Source organism: Trematomus bernacchii, unplaced genomic scaffold (assembly GCF_902827165.1).
Source record: "Trematomus bernacchii unplaced genomic scaffold, fTreBer1.1, whole genome shotgun sequence".
Classification (NCBI taxonomy): Eukaryota; Metazoa; Chordata; class Actinopteri; order Perciformes; family Nototheniidae; genus Trematomus; species Trematomus bernacchii.
Window position 1 is genome coordinate 240,146 of NW_022987782.1, and position 18,152 is coordinate 258,297.

Consider the following 18,152-nt stretch of genomic DNA (forward strand, 5'->3'; position numbering starts at 1 on the left):
GCACAAAACACTCTGAGGACATACAGTATGAGCTTGTGTGTTCTTGTGCGTGATACATTATTCAATTTCTTCCAGTGATGATGTGCATCTTCTAAATATCTGATTTATGAATACATTTTTCGTCACAACACAATGTTCTTCTGTCACTGAGAAGAGCGTTGTGGGTGAAAAGCTAGCATTGTATGTGAAGTGGTGAAAGGAGACAGTATAGGGTTCTGCACAAGGGAAAGCTGGGCAGTGGATGAATGATGGTCAATGGTCAAAACTCCCAGATCAGGAACTGTCCTAACTCCAGAAGGAGCAATAACTGCTGATTGATCTCATTGGCTAGCGATGATGTGTCACCATGACATCTTTCGAGCTGTTGGAAAGTGGTTGCTTTTTACTTTTGAGTGAGGTTGCTTCTGCTGTTTTTAAGCCACTAGAAAACACAATCTCTACCCATTAGCTAAAAGTATGACAATAATTAATATTATGTTGTAAGTTCCGATGTAGCCAGCAGAAATCCAGGCTAAAATGTCCTGTTCACAATGTTTATCGTCAAGATGCTAGACAGAAGTAGTTAAGAGACGACATGTACAACCGCATCGGTTCACGTCAATTAGCTGGTTTACAAGCTAATTATAAGCTAATAAAAAGCCTAATTGTTGTCAGAGCATATCCAATGTCTTCTGACATACCATTCCAGTCACAGGGACAATTTACGGCCATTTAAAAGCCAGCCCAAAAACTATTGGTCAGCACTATTCAGACTTCAAACTGAAACCCGAACACCTCCAATACCAAGTCCTATCTGTTGCCTACAGATTCTGCATGTATATGCTTATAGATTGCTTGAAACAATCTCAGAAACTGTATCAGTTGCCTCGGCTGACTGTGGGTTTGGCAGCAAACAAAGATATTTTCCAAAATGTTGGAGTGATCCTTTATAGGCTTGATAAAAGAACGTGTTTCTTCATACATTGTCAGAGTAGTGTGTTATAAACATAAATAGGCAACTTACACATACGTTTTGTACGCAAGAACATAATTGCTGGCAGCTTGAGTCTTAAATATCATTGTTAGTATCAGACCTTCAAACAGCCATTGGTCAAACCTCAGAGCCCTGCTCCACTTTACCCAGCAGGCTGTTTTGTCTCCATTGGCATTGTTGGTGCATTCAAATGTTATTTTCTTTCTCTCTGAAAATGTTTGCTTTCTTCAATGATCTCTCTGTTCAACTGTTCTTGTTTTTGCTGTCTGATGTCATGTTTGAGTTTGCACAGAATCCCCTCTCTCTCACTCAGGGCTCTCCAATCAGGAACACCTCAGTCTCAGAAGCCCCCTTCCATGTCATCAGTGATTGGGTAAAAAAAACCTGCCCATCCCGCCCTCTTCCTAATGTATAGCTACCAGCCCTGCCCATCTACAAATCTGCTGAATCCTCTAGCTAGCACCTCTGATTGGCTTACTATCACTTCCTGCCTATTTCCCTGATTATTCCACTAGTGACCTCACCATTTATGCTCCTTCCTGCTAGCTGAATAGAACATAACACACTACTGCCTCAGGTTCTGATAGCTTCTGTAGTGCTTTTAGATCAACTGCTTCAACAAAACCACATAGTAGTTGCAGTGCAATAATATTCATGTTTTGTATTTACTGAAATGGTGTGTGTGTGTGTGCAAGGTTAGTGTGGTGTTGTTATGATTGCATAGAGTGTGTGTCTGATGGAGTGACTTCTAGAAAGGTAGATTGTGGTTTAGTAAGGACTAGATTGTTCCTGCATTTGAGTGTTCCTTGACTCTGAATGTCCCTTCAGATATGTTCCACTTTGTTGGGTTTTCCTCGTAATATGTCACAACCCATGCTCGGATAGCTTTGTTGTGTACTCTTAAATGAGTCACCTAATTCAAGGGATAGAATCATAAAAGTAGAATATACCTGGTGATTATATTGCACTTTGAGGGAGTACACAAGGGAGTACCTTCTGGCCATTTGGATCAGTACATCTGAGATAACCTGGTCCACTTACTTCAAGCAAATCCAACTCTGTACGGTTGATGCTTCTTTCCTACAGCTATCATGGGATGTCATGCTGTTGTCATGCACACACTTCCACTCAGGAGGGGCTCCTGACTTTAAGTTGTCCTGGTAGATATCTAAATGTGTTTTGAGTGTTGACTCTATTGCATGTTACATGAAGGGAGCACAGTTTAGAAGGCAGTCAACTGAAACTGGTCGTATCACTTCCTGAGAGTAGATCAATCCATCAACAAGTAGCCAAAGGAAGCTGGCTTCTAATCATATACATATAGTCAGAAAGCTACTATGTGGTCTTTGAGTTGAGATGACTTTGTCAGACATTTGTATTCAAAGGTTGCACTGGTGTGACCCCTCAACCTTCTGCTTAGTCCTTGTCCAACTCCTACCTGTACCATGGGCTCCCTGAATGTATGCTTTCCAACGTTGGGATATTAAAACAAAAGTCCCCTGCTCTGACAGTGTGTCTGTCACATGGTGCCGGCCCTGATGCTATTGTTGACAGTGCTAAGTATGTATTGATGGCAGTCCCTTAACCTGAGCCCAGTGTTACCATACAGTGATTTTATGGGGCTTTTACTTCCTAGCACAGCAACAGCAAGATGAGTCTCTATTAAAGCAATTCATAAAGCTTATGTGATTCAACAGATAGGAAAGAGAAGGAAGTGGTGACTTGACAACGTCTGGTGATCAGCCAGAAACAGCATGGGGCCGCTAACATATGGGTACAGCGCTGATAGGGGTAGGGTTCCACTGTGATCTATACAGGTAACAGGCCAGTGTTTATGTTATGAAGTATTTTCCTTTCTAGGTGTATATCACATCAAACTCCTATAAACATTGTTGGACAAAAAATAATATCAATATGGATGCATTAGAGTCAGAGATATCATCTTCCATGTTCCACCCATTTCCCTCCTGATCTAACCGTGCGCCTGCATTGCCCATTTGGCACCTCGACCAAAGACATTTTGGTCAGAGAGTATTTAGCTACAAGTGACTAATGTAGCTCCTCTACCGCAGATGGATCTCATTGTCAAACTGCTAGTCTTTACTTGAGATATCAGAGTGCATACAGCTCCCTCTGGAACCACAGAAAGCTTCTGACAGACCGTTTGCTGTGGAGTTCATAAATACCCACGCCCGTGCACATTCAAAACATAAATGGCATTACGATTTTATAGTTTATATTCTTAATTCTATTATTTGTTCTGGTTTTATGCACTTACTATTATTATTTTTTACGTTTTCTTATTGCAATCTTTTCTGTCCTGTCTGGGATCATATCACTTTTATTAATTAAAGCCCATAAATAGTAAATAGTGACTGCGTTTATTTATCAAATCACATATTGATCAAAACTAATCAGAACTAATTCATCAATTCATTTGTACTTTCATCAGTTCAGTTCAAATCATCTTATTGAGTGAGATTCTACACACAGTGACCTTTACATGTCATCATTTCCTCCACATACAGTACACAGTAGGTCCATCTCTCTCCCTCAGACCTCTCATGCTGGTTGCTGAACGTTATCTGACTGTCTTGAAATAACCTTTTATTGTTTGCGCAGAGTTTGGTGGTTGTTGTTTCTAGCTCTTTATGTGGAGGACATAAGAAGGAAGTGAAGAGGTTCCAATGCTATTTTTTCTTTTGTGTGACCCCCCGCCACCCTTCACCGCTCGCCTCTCCTGCGGGTGGTTCTAAAGGTTCAAATGCAAAACATGTTTAATGAAGCTAATGAATTTGTGCAGCATTAATGAAGCGCTCGGCGTCTGCAGCAGGTCGGCCCACTCCTCAGAGACAGGCCTCGCTGCTTACTTCCACACAATTAGAAGTTCATTCTCTGAGAACATTCAAACAGACAGGAGAGGCCTAATTCCAATTACCACTGGAGTGTGTTTTCTCCTTAACAAATGCTTAAATGCTTTCAATCATCAAGCCTCTGTATTTACAGCTTGTAATAGAAGTGTAATCAAACATTAGGTTTGGAATGAAAACACGGTCTGCAACTTTAACAAGTCCTGCCAACTCCTAGAGTTCCATTGGATGCAACTCTCTGAAACAGGAAAGAGTTTCTGTTTGATTCAAGGACTACCTTCTACCAGATCCATTTCAAGTTGGATTTGTATTCATTCTGTTTATTGCATCTAACCCACCAACCAAGCACCCACCTTTTACCTCTCCTTCCTCAAGTCCAGGGAAATGGTGTTGTGTTTCTAAAAGTCTTGATTGCTTTTTAATGCCACTGCCTAAAGCGTACATCTAGCGGCTGTATTGCCCTTTTATTTGAAATTGAATTTGTTCCATTATGTGATTTTTAATCCAGGCGTCCAGGGGCTACAGATATCGATTCACACAGCTCTTCAACTTGAATTGTTGTTTAGCAGGAGGACATACGGTAACGGATGAGTTTGTTATTACTTGTCAATATATTGGAGTCAGTCTTTTCGAGCAACAACACTGAAGACAAACTCAGAGATATGATTTGAATCTCGATGGTTTGGGGAGAGTTCGGTCTTTAGGTATTAGAAAGTAAATATAGTAATGTCGTTTATTGGTGACCATACCTGGAATTGATCTGTTGCTTTCCTAATAGTTGTAAAGTGTTGTATATACATATAGTAAGTTAAAACCATAGTCTTCGGTCAACTAATTAAAGCAACCTCCGACCAAACAGCTTTTTATATTCCTCTTTTTCTGAATGACTGAATAGCGGCAGGGATTGTTACATCAACCTGAGGTATTCATAGAATTGTAGATATAATTGAATTTGGGAACAGGAAGTGCTTCAGTGATCTAGAAAATCAATATGTTTTGGTCTCAGTGTCTTACCGTGAGACTGACATTTAGGGAGCAGAGGACGTGAACAACGGAGAAAGTGTAGGTTTCCTTTGGTGTTGTGTTTTATGTTGCTTTGTTGGAACAGATGTTTCTTGGATAATTCAGTGATACTACACATTTTTGTTATTGACAGGAAGCTGGAGAAAACTCAAATAAAGAGATACTTTCTTTTGCAATTGCAAACAGTCACTGCAGCATAGTTTCTGAATTCATCCAACATTTATCCAGGGTTATTTCAAGATGAAGTTCAGGGTTTAATTCGATCAAACGCATCTACTCAATGTTAGCAGTTCTCGCAGTCACAGAATTCCTCTTAAGATTTGTAGCAGATTTCTTTGCTCAAAGGAAAACAATGACTTGTATTACTTTGGCCTTGTTTTCGTTGATTTGGCCATTGATTCTTTTCAGTTATGATACATTTTTACTCGGCAAAAAAATGCTAAGATATGGTGGCGACATTTCCAAAATTAGATCTGATCGGGCAAGAAACAGGAACGTTCAGACAATCGGGATGTCTACAACAACAACGGTTAGTAAAGCTGATCTTAGGAGAAAAGCGGACTGTACACTCACTTTCAGGTAGATTCTGTCCGACCGTCTGAACACTCATGTTTCTGAATCCATTGAAACATTTTTCAGAAACATTCTGAGATCTCAACAATTATCTTATCATGGCCAGTACATCCAGTAGCCAGGGATACACAGCAGGACACGGGTTGTTACAAACCACAGTTTGTATAGGCTTTTATAAAAAAATATCCGTATACAGTATTGTACTGTATGCTAATGATTCAGTGCTGCAATGCTACGGCACAATACATAGTTTATGTAGTACATTTCAAATGAACAGGAGTTTTACTTGTGGGACCCTGCCCTAAAAGTAATAACTTCTTCCACTTGCAGCTCCATGAGAATGGCTGCTTGAGGGAACGCTGTTTATTAGTGACTGTGACTCCTTTGTGAACTCTGACTATAAACACTGACAACAGCTTGCACGTTTGTATGTTGAGCTTTGAAATGTGTATGTGTGTGAAAACCTTTGCATTAGTACTTGGCAATGCTCGTAATAAGCAGTTAGAGCAAATATAGATGACCGGGGTGAGACACATGCACCACATCATCACAATCAGAGCAGCAGAGGCATAAACCAAGATATGAAATGACACGTTGGGATGAAGCCTTTTTGAGCAGATAGACTGTTGAGTGGGTGAAACACTGACAACAGAGAGCAGTCTCAGTTACATCAGCTCCTCAAAGACGGTCAGAGTAGCACCACGTCATGTGGAACATGAAATATGCACCAATGGCCCCACTTCCCCTTCCCCAGACTAACCTGGGTAACCCCCCCCACACACACACACACAGAGACGGTTGGACGTAGCCCTGAGAGAGAGATTGTGCGATACACTGTGACTCACTGTGTGTGTGACTGCCTGTGCGTGCTGGTGTGCGCACGTGCATTTGTGTGAGTCTGTGTGTAGGTGCATTTGTATCTGTTTGTGTATGTTACAGCGTGTTAATTTGACTTTGCAGTCAGATGACAGTGCCACTGTACAATATGACGCTCAAATGTGCCAAGTGCGGGGTTATCTCTTCGGCTGACGTTTCCACCACAGCTACCAGTAACGCCATGTTAGTCCCGCTAATTATTTTTCCTTAACTCTTCTTACCTCTGTTCTCTCCTCTACTGTACGCCTCCCTCTGCTCCCTCACTTGATTGGTTCTCTCTCCTTTATCCCTCTGTCATTATTTCTTCTCCCTGATGCCCTGGCAGACTCACTCAATATGAACAGCTCCAAACCAACTGTTCACTGTATGAAAATCTGTGTGTGTGTGTGTGTGTGTGTGTGTGTGTGTGTGTGTGTGTGTGTGTGTGTGTGTGTGTGTGTGTGTGTGTGTGTGTGTGTGTGTGTGTGTGTGTGTGTGTGTGTGTGTGTGTGTGTGTGTGTGTGTGTGTGTGTGTGTGTGTGTGTGTGTGTGTGTGTGAGTGAGAAGAGATCATACGGGGCACAATTTGATCAGACCACATGTTGGGGAGGCTATGGCAATGTCTGCAGAGGACAGCATTACAGTGTTATGTTCATAGTCTGTGTATGTGTGTGCGTGGGTTTTGCCTTGATTTCCATTATTATCGACCTGACTCTTTATTTTTATAATTAGAGTTGTTTGCCCCTTTTTGCGCAGGTAGTGCTGCTCTCTGATACAATCCACTAAGAAAAAAGCTGAGTGAACAATTAACACACATCGTTTCACTTAATAGTCTGTAATGCGACATTGCTCACACACTTCACACCCATTCATATTTCCGGCTAGTGGTTTTGAATACCAGAAGGAGACAAATCTGTTCAAATGACAGCAGATCATTCTGTGTGTCTTTCTGTAAATGGGCTTATGAGTAGATCTGAGTACATAGAACATGTTTTAATATTCAATGATATTGCTGATTCTGGTCACATCTTAGTCGACAGCCACATGTCAGCCTCTATTGTTAATACAGGATGTATTGAGTAGTATACAGATTGTCCTTCTTTATGGCCTGGGCAACATAAATGAATGACCTGCTCCATGAAGTTCCTCTTGTCTATTATTGTGTCGCCATGTTCCACTCGTTTGTAATGCTGAGTGAAGACAGTACAGTCAGCTACAATGACAGCCAATAACTGCCAAGAGGCTTGTATCAATCTTTTGATTATACATTACATTATTTCATTTGAGTCTTTCATTCTAAACGATGTTGGCGGTGCTCAGTGGATTGTATTGGAGAACAGCAGCCCTTAAATAGTGAAGGTTGAGGTCTAAGTTCAATCATTTCGGTTATAAATGAATATGGAAAATAAGAGTGAAAACATTTTGAACTATCCTTCAGGTAGAATACAGCCATTTCCACTGTTTGCGTTAGTCAGCTTCCAGCATTTCCCCCCTGACAGGGTGTGTCCTGCAGAGTGTGACTGTGGGCCGGCTGCAGGGCCAAACAGGATGCACATAATGACAAACATCCATTCACAAGGAGGTTCAGGACAATAATCAGCCATCCCACTTCCAGTATTGGTGTAGCCCTATTTAATACCAGAGGTGGAAAGTAACAACGTTATTTTAATTAAGTGTTTACACTGCTTCATTTATGGTTTTCCATTTGTTGGACTACTTTCTTTTATATCATAACATAATTACGTTTGTTATATAATACCTTCATTTGTCTGTTTCACATTTTGACTTTACAGAATAGCTTAATAAATGCAAATGATAAAATGACCTTTAAAACATTTTTATGTATTAGTACATTTGTCAGCTCCAATTAAAAACACTTTTGAACAGGTTACAATTATTATTATTATTATTCAAAGATGATACAAACAGTTGAATTAAGATGTTTTTCTCTCATTTGACTGTGACATGGATCTAGCATGATGTCCTTTTAGTTTATGTATCCTATTTAGAGTGCAACACCGGCAGTAAGCTGTCCAGGTAGACCAGCTACAACACAACACAAATATCATTTTTAAATCTTAAATCACATTTTCGTCCGGTGCTAAGCTGCTGATAAAAAACAAACCACGCACTGCACACAATGTAAACGGGCCAGAACCCCTCTGTTTCCGGGCTTTTATTTTGAAACACCGGCAGGAAGTTGAATTGACGCATTGTAATTGGAAATAGTAAGCAAGACAAGTAAATAGGTATAGAAAAGCAGATTGGTTAGTGAGACATGACGTTTGTTTACTGATTAGTGCTGAGGAAATGTCAATAATGAGTGTCCCGTGAGACATTATAACTCACTTTTTATTAGTTTTATTCCATTGTTGCATGGACCATAGAATTTTACTAAAGTACTTTTTCCACTTCTTGAATATGATCTAACTCAAACTAAATGTGACCCCCTATCTAATAGGTTTAGTAGTATACAAGGAGCACATTAGAGTGGGAGCTAAGCGTTTGTCTGACTCTTCTTCAGCCTCTCTGTCTCTTCTGCCTCTGTTTGTCTCCATTCTGTTTCAGCCTCATTTCACTTGTTTCCCACTGCTCTCATCACTCCTTCTCTCTCCTGTGGCACTAGATCCTCTATGGTTTGACTGAACCATCCTAAACATACATGCATGTCATATATGTGAATTATGAACATATATATCTGCAGATAATGGATGTATGTTTCTGTTTGTATAGTAACATAATGATTTGTTGTGATGTTATTTTGCATGGTTAGTGTTGATTTCCATGCTAAGAGCGTGGGCAGTAATCAAGGGCAAGTAGGGAATTCATTGAATGTTAAACATTACGTTCTCTACTTTTTACATTACAAAGGGAAAACAAATTGTATTTGTTAGAATATATTTGAATGATAGCCTGCCTTAGATGTTACCATCCAATAATGTGAGCTAATGACAAATACAGAATGTCTTCCAGCATGATGTCTGCCAGCATTAGGCTTCCCTCTGTGTTGTCAGTTTGCTGGTGCTGTGTCTGACCGCTCCCCCCCCCCCCTGCAGGGCGTCCCTGTGGAGCTCCTGTGTGGTCCTGCCCCTCCTGGCCCTCACCTGGATGTCAGCCGTCCTGGCCATCACCGACCGGCGCTCCGCACTCTTCCAGATCCTCTTCGCTGTCTTTGATTCGCTGGAAGGCTTCGTCATAGTGATGGTGCACTGCGTCCTGCGCAGAGAGGTATCGCACCACCAACTGTTCCTACACTTGTTTCTGGTTTTGTTTGAGGCAGAGGTAGAATAAGTACTCTTCTACTTAAAGAGGCCCTATTATGCTTCTTGGGGTTTTCCCTTCACTGTAGTGTGTTATAACGGTTTGGGGACATGTTCATTGTCTGCAAAGCCTAACATCCCTGGGTAAAATTGGACTTTAATGCCAAAAATGTAGACAATCTTTTAACCCAGATCTTAACTGGTAAATGCTGATGTAACATCTCAACCCTTTCTGCAGAACCCTTCCTATAATGTTGTGTCCCTGAGCTGCGTGAAGGCTTTTAATGTTAAACACTGTTGCATTGATTTCATTGTCACTATAGCCAGAGGTTAAATTGGGATTTGATGTGGGGGCCACCACATGAGAAAGTGAGAAAATAAAAATAGAAAATATTACAAACTGGAATACATTTACATCTTAAATTATTAATATATACATACATTTTTTTCACAAATATCCAACCTTCAAACTGCCATTTTAAATCAACATTGCTCTGCACACTTACTTACGAACAGTAAAAAGCAACTACTTGAGTAGTGATATCATCCTATCCTTAAAGCCCTGCTTTGCTTTGGTCTGGCGCACTAGAATAGCTTCAAATATGTGTGTGGAAATCTCAGTTCATTTTTAGGGCTGCGCAATCATGGCCACCAGTATGCTGTAAATCTCACTGTGAACTTTATAATCATCACCACATTCAGTGTTATTATGACTGATCATAACTCAGCTTTATGCACACACATACGTTTAGCTTGGTTTAAGAAACGGGCTCCGTGTTACAAGACGGGCGGGGGGGGGGGCAGCAGTGTAAACCTCACGATCGGAGCAGAGACACACGCTCACTAAGCCGACAAACTATAGCCGGTCGCAGACATCTGCTATTCAAAAATAAAGTCAACAGGGGGGGGCAGAAGGCCATGTATTATGACATCACTTGAAAACATTCGGCAACGTCTCATTGACTGGAGACGTTGAGCCTCTTCTATAAAAGGATCTGATGTATGTAAATATCCTGCTAAAACTAAGAATAGAATCTGTGCTTCATTCCAGGTTCAGGAGGCAGTGAAGTGCCGGGTGGTGGACCGCCAGGAGGAGGCTAACGGAGACTCCGGAGGATCCTTCCAGAACGGCCATGCTCAGCTCATGGTGTGTTTGTTGTTTGCACCTCTCAGGATTTATTATTCAATATTGGCAGAGTGTGCACACTTCATTCACTATTTCTTGTTGTGTGTCCACAGACTGACTTTGAGAAAGACGTGGATATAGCTTGCAGATCAGGTAAGCTCCAGTGTGTGTGTGTGTGTGTGTGCGTGTGTTTGACTTTGGGGGCTGTTCAGAAGCTACAGATGTCTCTTTGTGCCTCCTCTCTGTCTTCTGACTGCTTCACATTCCTCTGCGTTGTCGGAACAGATGTGCAGTGTGTTCCCCCTCCGTTCTGAACTCGTGTCTTACAATCAACATCACAGCCTCCCTACGCCGAGGAGCTGTTGTCAAAAGAAATACGGAACATTAATGCTGCAAAAGGCAGTTTAGCCCGGCTGATGGGAGTGGGATGAGCGCGTGCTGAGCAGTTATATGAGCAGTTATATGCAGATAAATAGAGCTGTCTCAGTGGCGCTGTATAATGAAGTCCCTCCCGACAGAGCCGCATCAGATAGCGGCTCTGATATCCGCTGGGAGTGAAAATCTGATTATCTCTTGAGACAGGATATCAAGGAAAGCATCTGGAGCAGAAAAGCTATTGAGACACAGACAGGCCTGATGGAGAGGAGAGAGAAAAGAACAGAGAGACATTATTGTTTCTTCTTATATGTCAAGTAGGAAGGGGGCGTCACAGAGAGCGGATATTTATTGTTGTTGAGGATAAAGCCTTGATGTTGTTTACCAGCATGGACGTGCTAAGGGACATGCTGCCATGAGCCAGCAGCTGTTACAGTGAGATGAGATCAGGTCACAGGGTCAGCCATGTACAGTAGATATTTGATATCCTTTGTTCTGGGTAAGGGTTATGGTTAGGGTTAGGTTTGATCATGTTTGTCACAGTTGTGAATCTGACTTGCAGAAGATCTCTCACCAACAGTCACCATGGTGACAGTTTGCATGCTGCCTCAAAACACTCTTTGTCTCGACTGAACGACAGTGACTAATCTGATCATTTCAATGCAGATAGCAGTGTGTCCCATAGCCTAACCAGTTCCCATGGTAAAAGTGAGAATTGTTGCAATTACAATTAGTGGTATATACGTATAGAGCTAGAAAGTAAGGATGAAACCATGTTTGAGTCTTGGTAGAACAGTCAGGCTTTTTAGCCATAAATGTATCACTATGAACTTTTCTTTTTCATATTGATAGCTATAAGTAGATTTGTTTATCTTTGTTTTGTAATGAACAGGAGAACTACAGCTCCTAGCTGAGGGGAGGGGGAAGACCACTGTGTGACTTGGATTAAGTCTAATGTACAAACTAACAAAACATAGTGGGCTGTACAGCCCCCATTTAGTGGCACAAACACAGGAGGGCTAAACTACAGGCCGAAGTTAAAGTGAAACTCTTATATTTATGGGATTATATTAATGCTATTGTATTATTGCTTTTGATGAGCTGTCTATTACAGGATGTATCACTACTGGTCTTTACCCAGGTCTAGAAGGGGGTTGCTTCTGTAACTGTCAAACATAAGGGTGTATTATTGAAGAGGAAAGGCAGGCACAGCTGGCCCAATATCTTTACACACTGCATTTGATTAAATACATTTCTATTGAAATTGTTTCCTTGACAACATGTGATATTGATGCATAAAGTGCAAAGGGGCCTCCAAGCAGGTACATCTGGTCCTGGTTCAACTCTGTGTTTCTGTTGCCTTCAGGCACCACGAAGCGCTCCTCTCTCCAGGGGGAGGAGAAGGCCTCCGGGACCCTCACCCATCAGAAGGGGTCTAACTTTAACACCCTGCCTGCCAGCATGGCCAAAGTGCACCTCCAGAATGTGGCCGACTACACCAGCCACACTCTGACACTGCGCAGGGACAAGGGGCCTGCCAAGGGGATCAGCACCGAGCTGCCGGGAGCCAAGTCCATCTACATCTGTGACGGAGAGCTCTTCAAGCAGCTGGACGGAGAGATGCCGCGAGGGACCGGGGAGGGCAGCAGCTCCGAGGGCCCGGGCAAAGGCCCCGGGTACGTGCTTCTGCCGGGAAACAACACCGGCACCCTGAAGCTGGCCAAGGGGAAAGAGGAGGCCAAGTATAACCTCGGCATGGAGCAGCTGCCTCAGACCCGGCTCATCCACCTGGCTAACCCCATCAACGGGGAGCCCGTGCCTGGCTTCGGGCTGAAGAGCCTGCCTGCCGACCAGATCAGTGTGTCGTGTGCTGACAGAGACTCACCTGCACACAACCTGCAGAATATGCCCAGAGACTCGCAGGGAGCCAACAGCCTGTGTGAGGGGGGGGAGTCTGGACACTGCGCTGTGATGTCCAAGAGCGAAACCGTGTCCACACTGTCCATGAGCTCACTGGAGGTAAGAGCACTCCACTGATCAGCATATCTTTATCAAAGTAATGCATTATCAGCCTCACATTTCATACTTTAATGAATGTTCTGCTAAACCATACATTCTCAAGAATCAAGCCTTTTTTTAAATGGTTTATATTCAAGATAACCACAGCGTTTAAATACTGGTTTATTTTAAGATAAATAACTTTTACATCATTTCCATAACATGTGTCTTCATTTCCACTCTCAGGGTCATTACAGTTCAACGGTTGATAAGCATCAACTGCTGTTCCTTTCCCCATCCATATATCAATGTGAATGATGCCACACATCATGCCAGCTTACTGTTTTATGTAGGTTTATTATTTAGCATGAACTGCTGCCATTCATCCAGTAAACGCCAGTCACAAGTTTGCCATTTATTTATATTGTATGTATATTTGCCATAGACTGTTTGAGCAACACAGCATTAGCACCATGCATCCTAGGGAAATGATTCATAACTCACTTAGCTAGGGAGCCTCACAATAACAAACTGGATTTGAATGATTATAAATAAATAATAGGATCATTACTTAAAACTCCACAGGGCAGCACTGTGCTACATTTCTTGTATGCTTAGATTTTCCCATCTCCGCAAAGAAATAAGGCAACACATGTACTTCCTTCAAAACAAGGAAGTATTGCAGTGTTAGGGCTATGCTCTGTAAAGAGGGTGCTTTCACTCCGCCTGTACTCAGACAGCAGCGTGAGGATGAGCCGGCAGTGATCGCCACTCAGCGGCCCGACATCTGTCTGATGGTGTCTTTTCACTTCCGGGCAAAACACACTTCCATAACGCCGAGTGAGGCGGCAGCTGCAGCAACCGGGCAGCCTGAAGGTCAGCCTGAAGGTCAGCTTTTCCTTCACCACTCCGTGATGGAGGACTTAAAGGTCGTTCGGTCACAATCTGTTAGTTGCAAACTTGTGCCAGCAGGGTCAGAATGACCAGCAGCAGACCTTGTTTCCTCCCTCATGACTCACTGCTCTCCCTGGGTCTCAGAAACACCCTCTCTTCACTGGCTGATGTGGAGATGCACTGTGAAACAGTTAAGAAACACTCGAGCGTTTGTCTCTTCACGAGGCACACAATATCAAGACACATCTTTAATCTCTCTGTCTCATCTCCCCCCAGAGACGAAAATCACGCTATGCAGAGCTTGACTTTGAGGTAATTTGAGTCTCTTTGATTCCTACAGAGCTTTTTAGATTTATCCCAAAAAGCTTTTCAGACCTCTAGATGCTTGCATACATTTATCAGATTTTGTCAAAGCTTGAGTGTGACTGTAGACTCAACACATTACATGTGAAGGGGGCAAAGTAGAATTGATGCTGTTGACCTTAACGTGCAATATCCCTGTGTAGAAGATTATGCACACCCGGAAACGCCACCAGGACATGTTTCAGGACCTGAACAGGAAGATTCACAGTGCAGACAAGGATAGAGAATCTCCACCTGTTGATGCCAAAGCTGCCAAAAGATGGAGTGTGTCCTCTGCCAGCAGCGACAAGACCAACATGAGTGTAAAGAGTTTCACTTTATTCTGTTCTGCCCCCCCCTCTTCCTATATCAAGTGTTGTCCTCCTTTTCCTCTTATCATTAGCTCGAGTCACCACACTTGACTGGAGTTTCCTGTTTCATTATTAGTGCAGCCATTTCAAAGATTGCATTTTTTACCTGCTAACAATGTCTGCGCCAGAAAAATGAGCTGTGGGGCATCAAGGGAACTAATTGTGGGTGAGCATAGAAACCACAACAGTCATTGTCACTCCAAATGTGAGTATTTCCAAATTGCACAATTTGTTAGAGCTTGTTTCAAAGCCTCACAAAAGACAGACTTATAATGATATAGATGAGCTGCCAGCGTGGGCTCTAGATAAGTACAGACTAACGTGTTCCTACCCAGCACAAGACATATTATTTTGGATTTGGTATATTCTCCACAAAAGGTATTTATTCAGAAATGTCCCTTCTCCTTTCTTTTAGTGCACACCATCTGCATCTATGCATGTCGTGTGTTTCTAGTATCCAGTGGGAATAGCCAAACAGACAGGACTGATTACACTACAGGATTATGTCAGTTCAAATGACCTCAATGTACCTTTGGTACGGGGAATAGCTGCACATATTTGAATACCTAATCATCTCAATGAGCATTACCACAGCCAGATGGAGGTGGAGCCAGCCAAGCTAATCATAATTAAAGTTACATCTCTTCTAAGTAAAGATCATCATGCCCATGCAAGTGTTCAGTTCAGTCAGATGAATAAACACAACTATACCTCCTTACATTTCCGTTCAGTTCATAATGTACTGCTGAGATTCAAGACATCAGTGAAGGGTTAGGGTTAAACAAAGTAGGTTAGGATTGAATTGGTTTAGTTACAAACAGCAGGCACAAAAGGAATCCATGTTGGCTCTGTAGCTGCATCCATTCCATGGCAGCATATTATTTCCATTTCCTTCTGCTGCCCCTGATCTCCATTCGTTTCACAGCTTTGGACTCAGGTCTTCTCTGGCATAGGTCCGAGTCCAACTTCACAGATCAACGGTGCCGCTAATAGTTTTCAGAACACAGATATATATGTTAAAGTCCTGCAGCATCACACAGTGTTAGCTTCCTTTCAGAGACACAAACATGTTGAGCTCTGCAGCAACAACATGTGTTGCCCCAGCCACAATCATTGTTGCATCCCGGTCCTAGTAAATCGAGCAAGCTACGTGTATATACTAACTTCAGATTGAACCAGCAACATCCATTGTTGGTAACAAAAGAATAGTTTAAAATGTATGAGAGTAATTGTAATGTGTATTTGCTTTCTTGCTGAGAGTTAAATGAGAACTCTATGTTTCTTATGGATGGAACTTAAGCTAGGAGGTGGTTAGCCTAGCTTAGCATAAAGACTGAAACAACAGGTAATGAGTCTATGCTGGCAGATGTGGTGACTCGTGGAAAAAAGTGATATTTTCCAGTGTTACCAGACACTTTTTTTAATTTCAAACAGAGCCAGCAAAGCTGTTTCTTCCTGTTTCCAGTATTTATGTAAAGCTAAGCTAAAAACAATAGCTCCAGCTCCATACATCACACAATGAGAGTGGTGCTGATCTTCTCATTTAACTCCAAGCAACTGATAAGCTTGTTCTTTTTTAACTGTCAAACTTTTCCTAAAATAAATGTAATACATTGTCACAAGGGCGTGAAGTTAAGTAGGTCCACCAAAAGAACTCACATTACAGCTTATTTGAGATTTTCTTTATCTCTGAGGAATAAATCCTTTGTCCTCCTCCCATTAGGACAAGCAGCAGACCCCCAGTAAAAGGGCGTGGGAGGGCGTCAGGAAGACCCACTCCCCCCCCTCCTGGGTGAGGAAGGACCTGGAGACGGTGGCCGCCTCCCCCCTGGAGCTTCAGGCTGTGGAGTGGGAGAAGACCAGCGCCACCATCCCCCTGGTGGGCCAGGAGATCATGGACCTTCAGACGGAGGTGTGACCACCGCGGCCTCACACCCACCACTTCCTGTTTTCCCAATGCGCTCAGACAAAACAAGCCGACACACCACACACACACTGCCCTGCTCAGTATTTCTAATCAAAGGCTGCTCGAGCCAACTGCGAGGATGTAAGGGGGAGGAGTGCGGGGAGGAGAGAGAAGCGTCGCGATATCAGAAAATAAATTCAACGACTAAAGAGAGGACAGGAAAATGACCTCTCTTTCTGTGTTGTCTCATTTGATGTTTGTTTTTGTCTGCTCATCTTGTAAATGGTCTCAGAAACCACAGACATGCAGACAGATTACCCAGGTAGCAGATTCAGTTACTATATGAGCATCATATGTTATAAACCACATAGCAAAGGCAACGTTTACCCCTGTATCAAATGCATTTTATAATCATGGTTATGTCTTTCTTTCCGTTTGAGAGTGTCGTTGCATCACTGTTCTGCTCTCTCTCATGATGAACGCTGTCAGGCTCCAGATGCCTCCGGACTGATTTTTTCAATCTCAAAAGGAACAAACAAGGCAGACTGCCAGATATTCAGCCATGTGGCCCTTAATGTCCCCCCCCCCCCCCCCCCCCCCGCGCCACACACACACACACACACACACACAACTCTCCCCAATCCTTATGGCTCCAACACTTTTCCCTCCTGATGGGACCAGTTCTGCCTTGCAGTGACAAGCGAAAGGAAAAGGAGGTAAAAAAATAAATAAAAATGGAAGACATTTCCCTGAGCAAAATGGAAGGTTGCCTTCTCATCGATGGACACCTTAGAGAGCAGTTCAGCGCTCTAATTGGTCCTCAACCTCACAGCGACAACATGGACGCCATCAGTGTGTCCAACAGACACAAGCTGTTTGACTCTCTCTCCGTGTACAAGCAGGCTTGGTACAGTCCATGCAACATATGACGGGGTTTCAAAGATGCGAAGGTACTCGTGTGTGTGTGTGTCTGTGTGTGTCAAGTAGTGGAAGATGAGTAAATGAGTAAATCTATAAATATATATGGTATGATTAAAGGCGAGGATGTATATGAGGCAGAGGTCATCAGAGGTTGCACACAGAAAGCACAAGGCTCACTTGGAGTCCTGATGTACAGCATTGTAATTATTACAACAGAGTTCTACAGAATGGATTTTAGCCTATAAATATCTTTCTTACTGTGCTTGGGGATAGTTGTTATCATTATTATAAATATGAACATGATTATTCTGATACTGATCCTCCCATCCCCTTCTCGCCCTGTCAGGGTACTGGACTATACGAGTGTTCTGTATCGCAATGTAACAGTGTGTGTTTTGATATTACCGCCAGTCACTCCCTCAGATCTGTATTTGTCGAAACCCTGACCTCCGACCTCTGACCCAATGATCTGCACCCCAACCTGCCCCCCCTCCTCCCCTCACTGCCCTTCTTAATTTACTGGGGTCGCCTCTTTGTTAATGTACAGTTTTCAGAGCACAAAATGAATGTGTCTTATTTCTAATAAAAGCATATCTATATAATAAAACAGCAGCCGTCCTCTCGTTTTCTCACATTTATTACAGATGATGCATCACGGTGCGCAC

At 42.6% G+C, this 18,152-nt stretch overlaps 1 protein-coding gene across 1 annotated transcript in view; it reads left to right on the forward strand.

Annotated features, from left to right (window-relative positions):
- Positions 1–17,176, forward strand: part of adgrb1a (adhesion G protein-coupled receptor B1a) — a 108,173-nt gene extending 90,997 nt beyond the window's left edge. The window contains exons 24-31 of the mRNA XM_034149330.1: positions 6,400–6,498; positions 9,351–9,522; positions 10,606–10,701; positions 10,794–10,833; positions 12,422–13,074; positions 14,224–14,259; positions 14,454–14,612; positions 16,384–17,176. Coding sequence (XP_034005221.1) covers positions 6,400–6,498; positions 9,351–9,522; positions 10,606–10,701; positions 10,794–10,833; positions 12,422–13,074; positions 14,224–14,259; positions 14,454–14,612; positions 16,384–16,578 — 1,450 coding nt within the window. The 3' untranslated portion in view covers positions 16,579–17,176. The remainder of the gene's footprint in view (positions 1–6,399; positions 6,499–9,350; positions 9,523–10,605; positions 10,702–10,793; positions 10,834–12,421; positions 13,075–14,223; positions 14,260–14,453; positions 14,613–16,383) is intronic.
- The last annotated feature ends 976 nt before the right edge of the window (positions 17,177–18,152 follow it).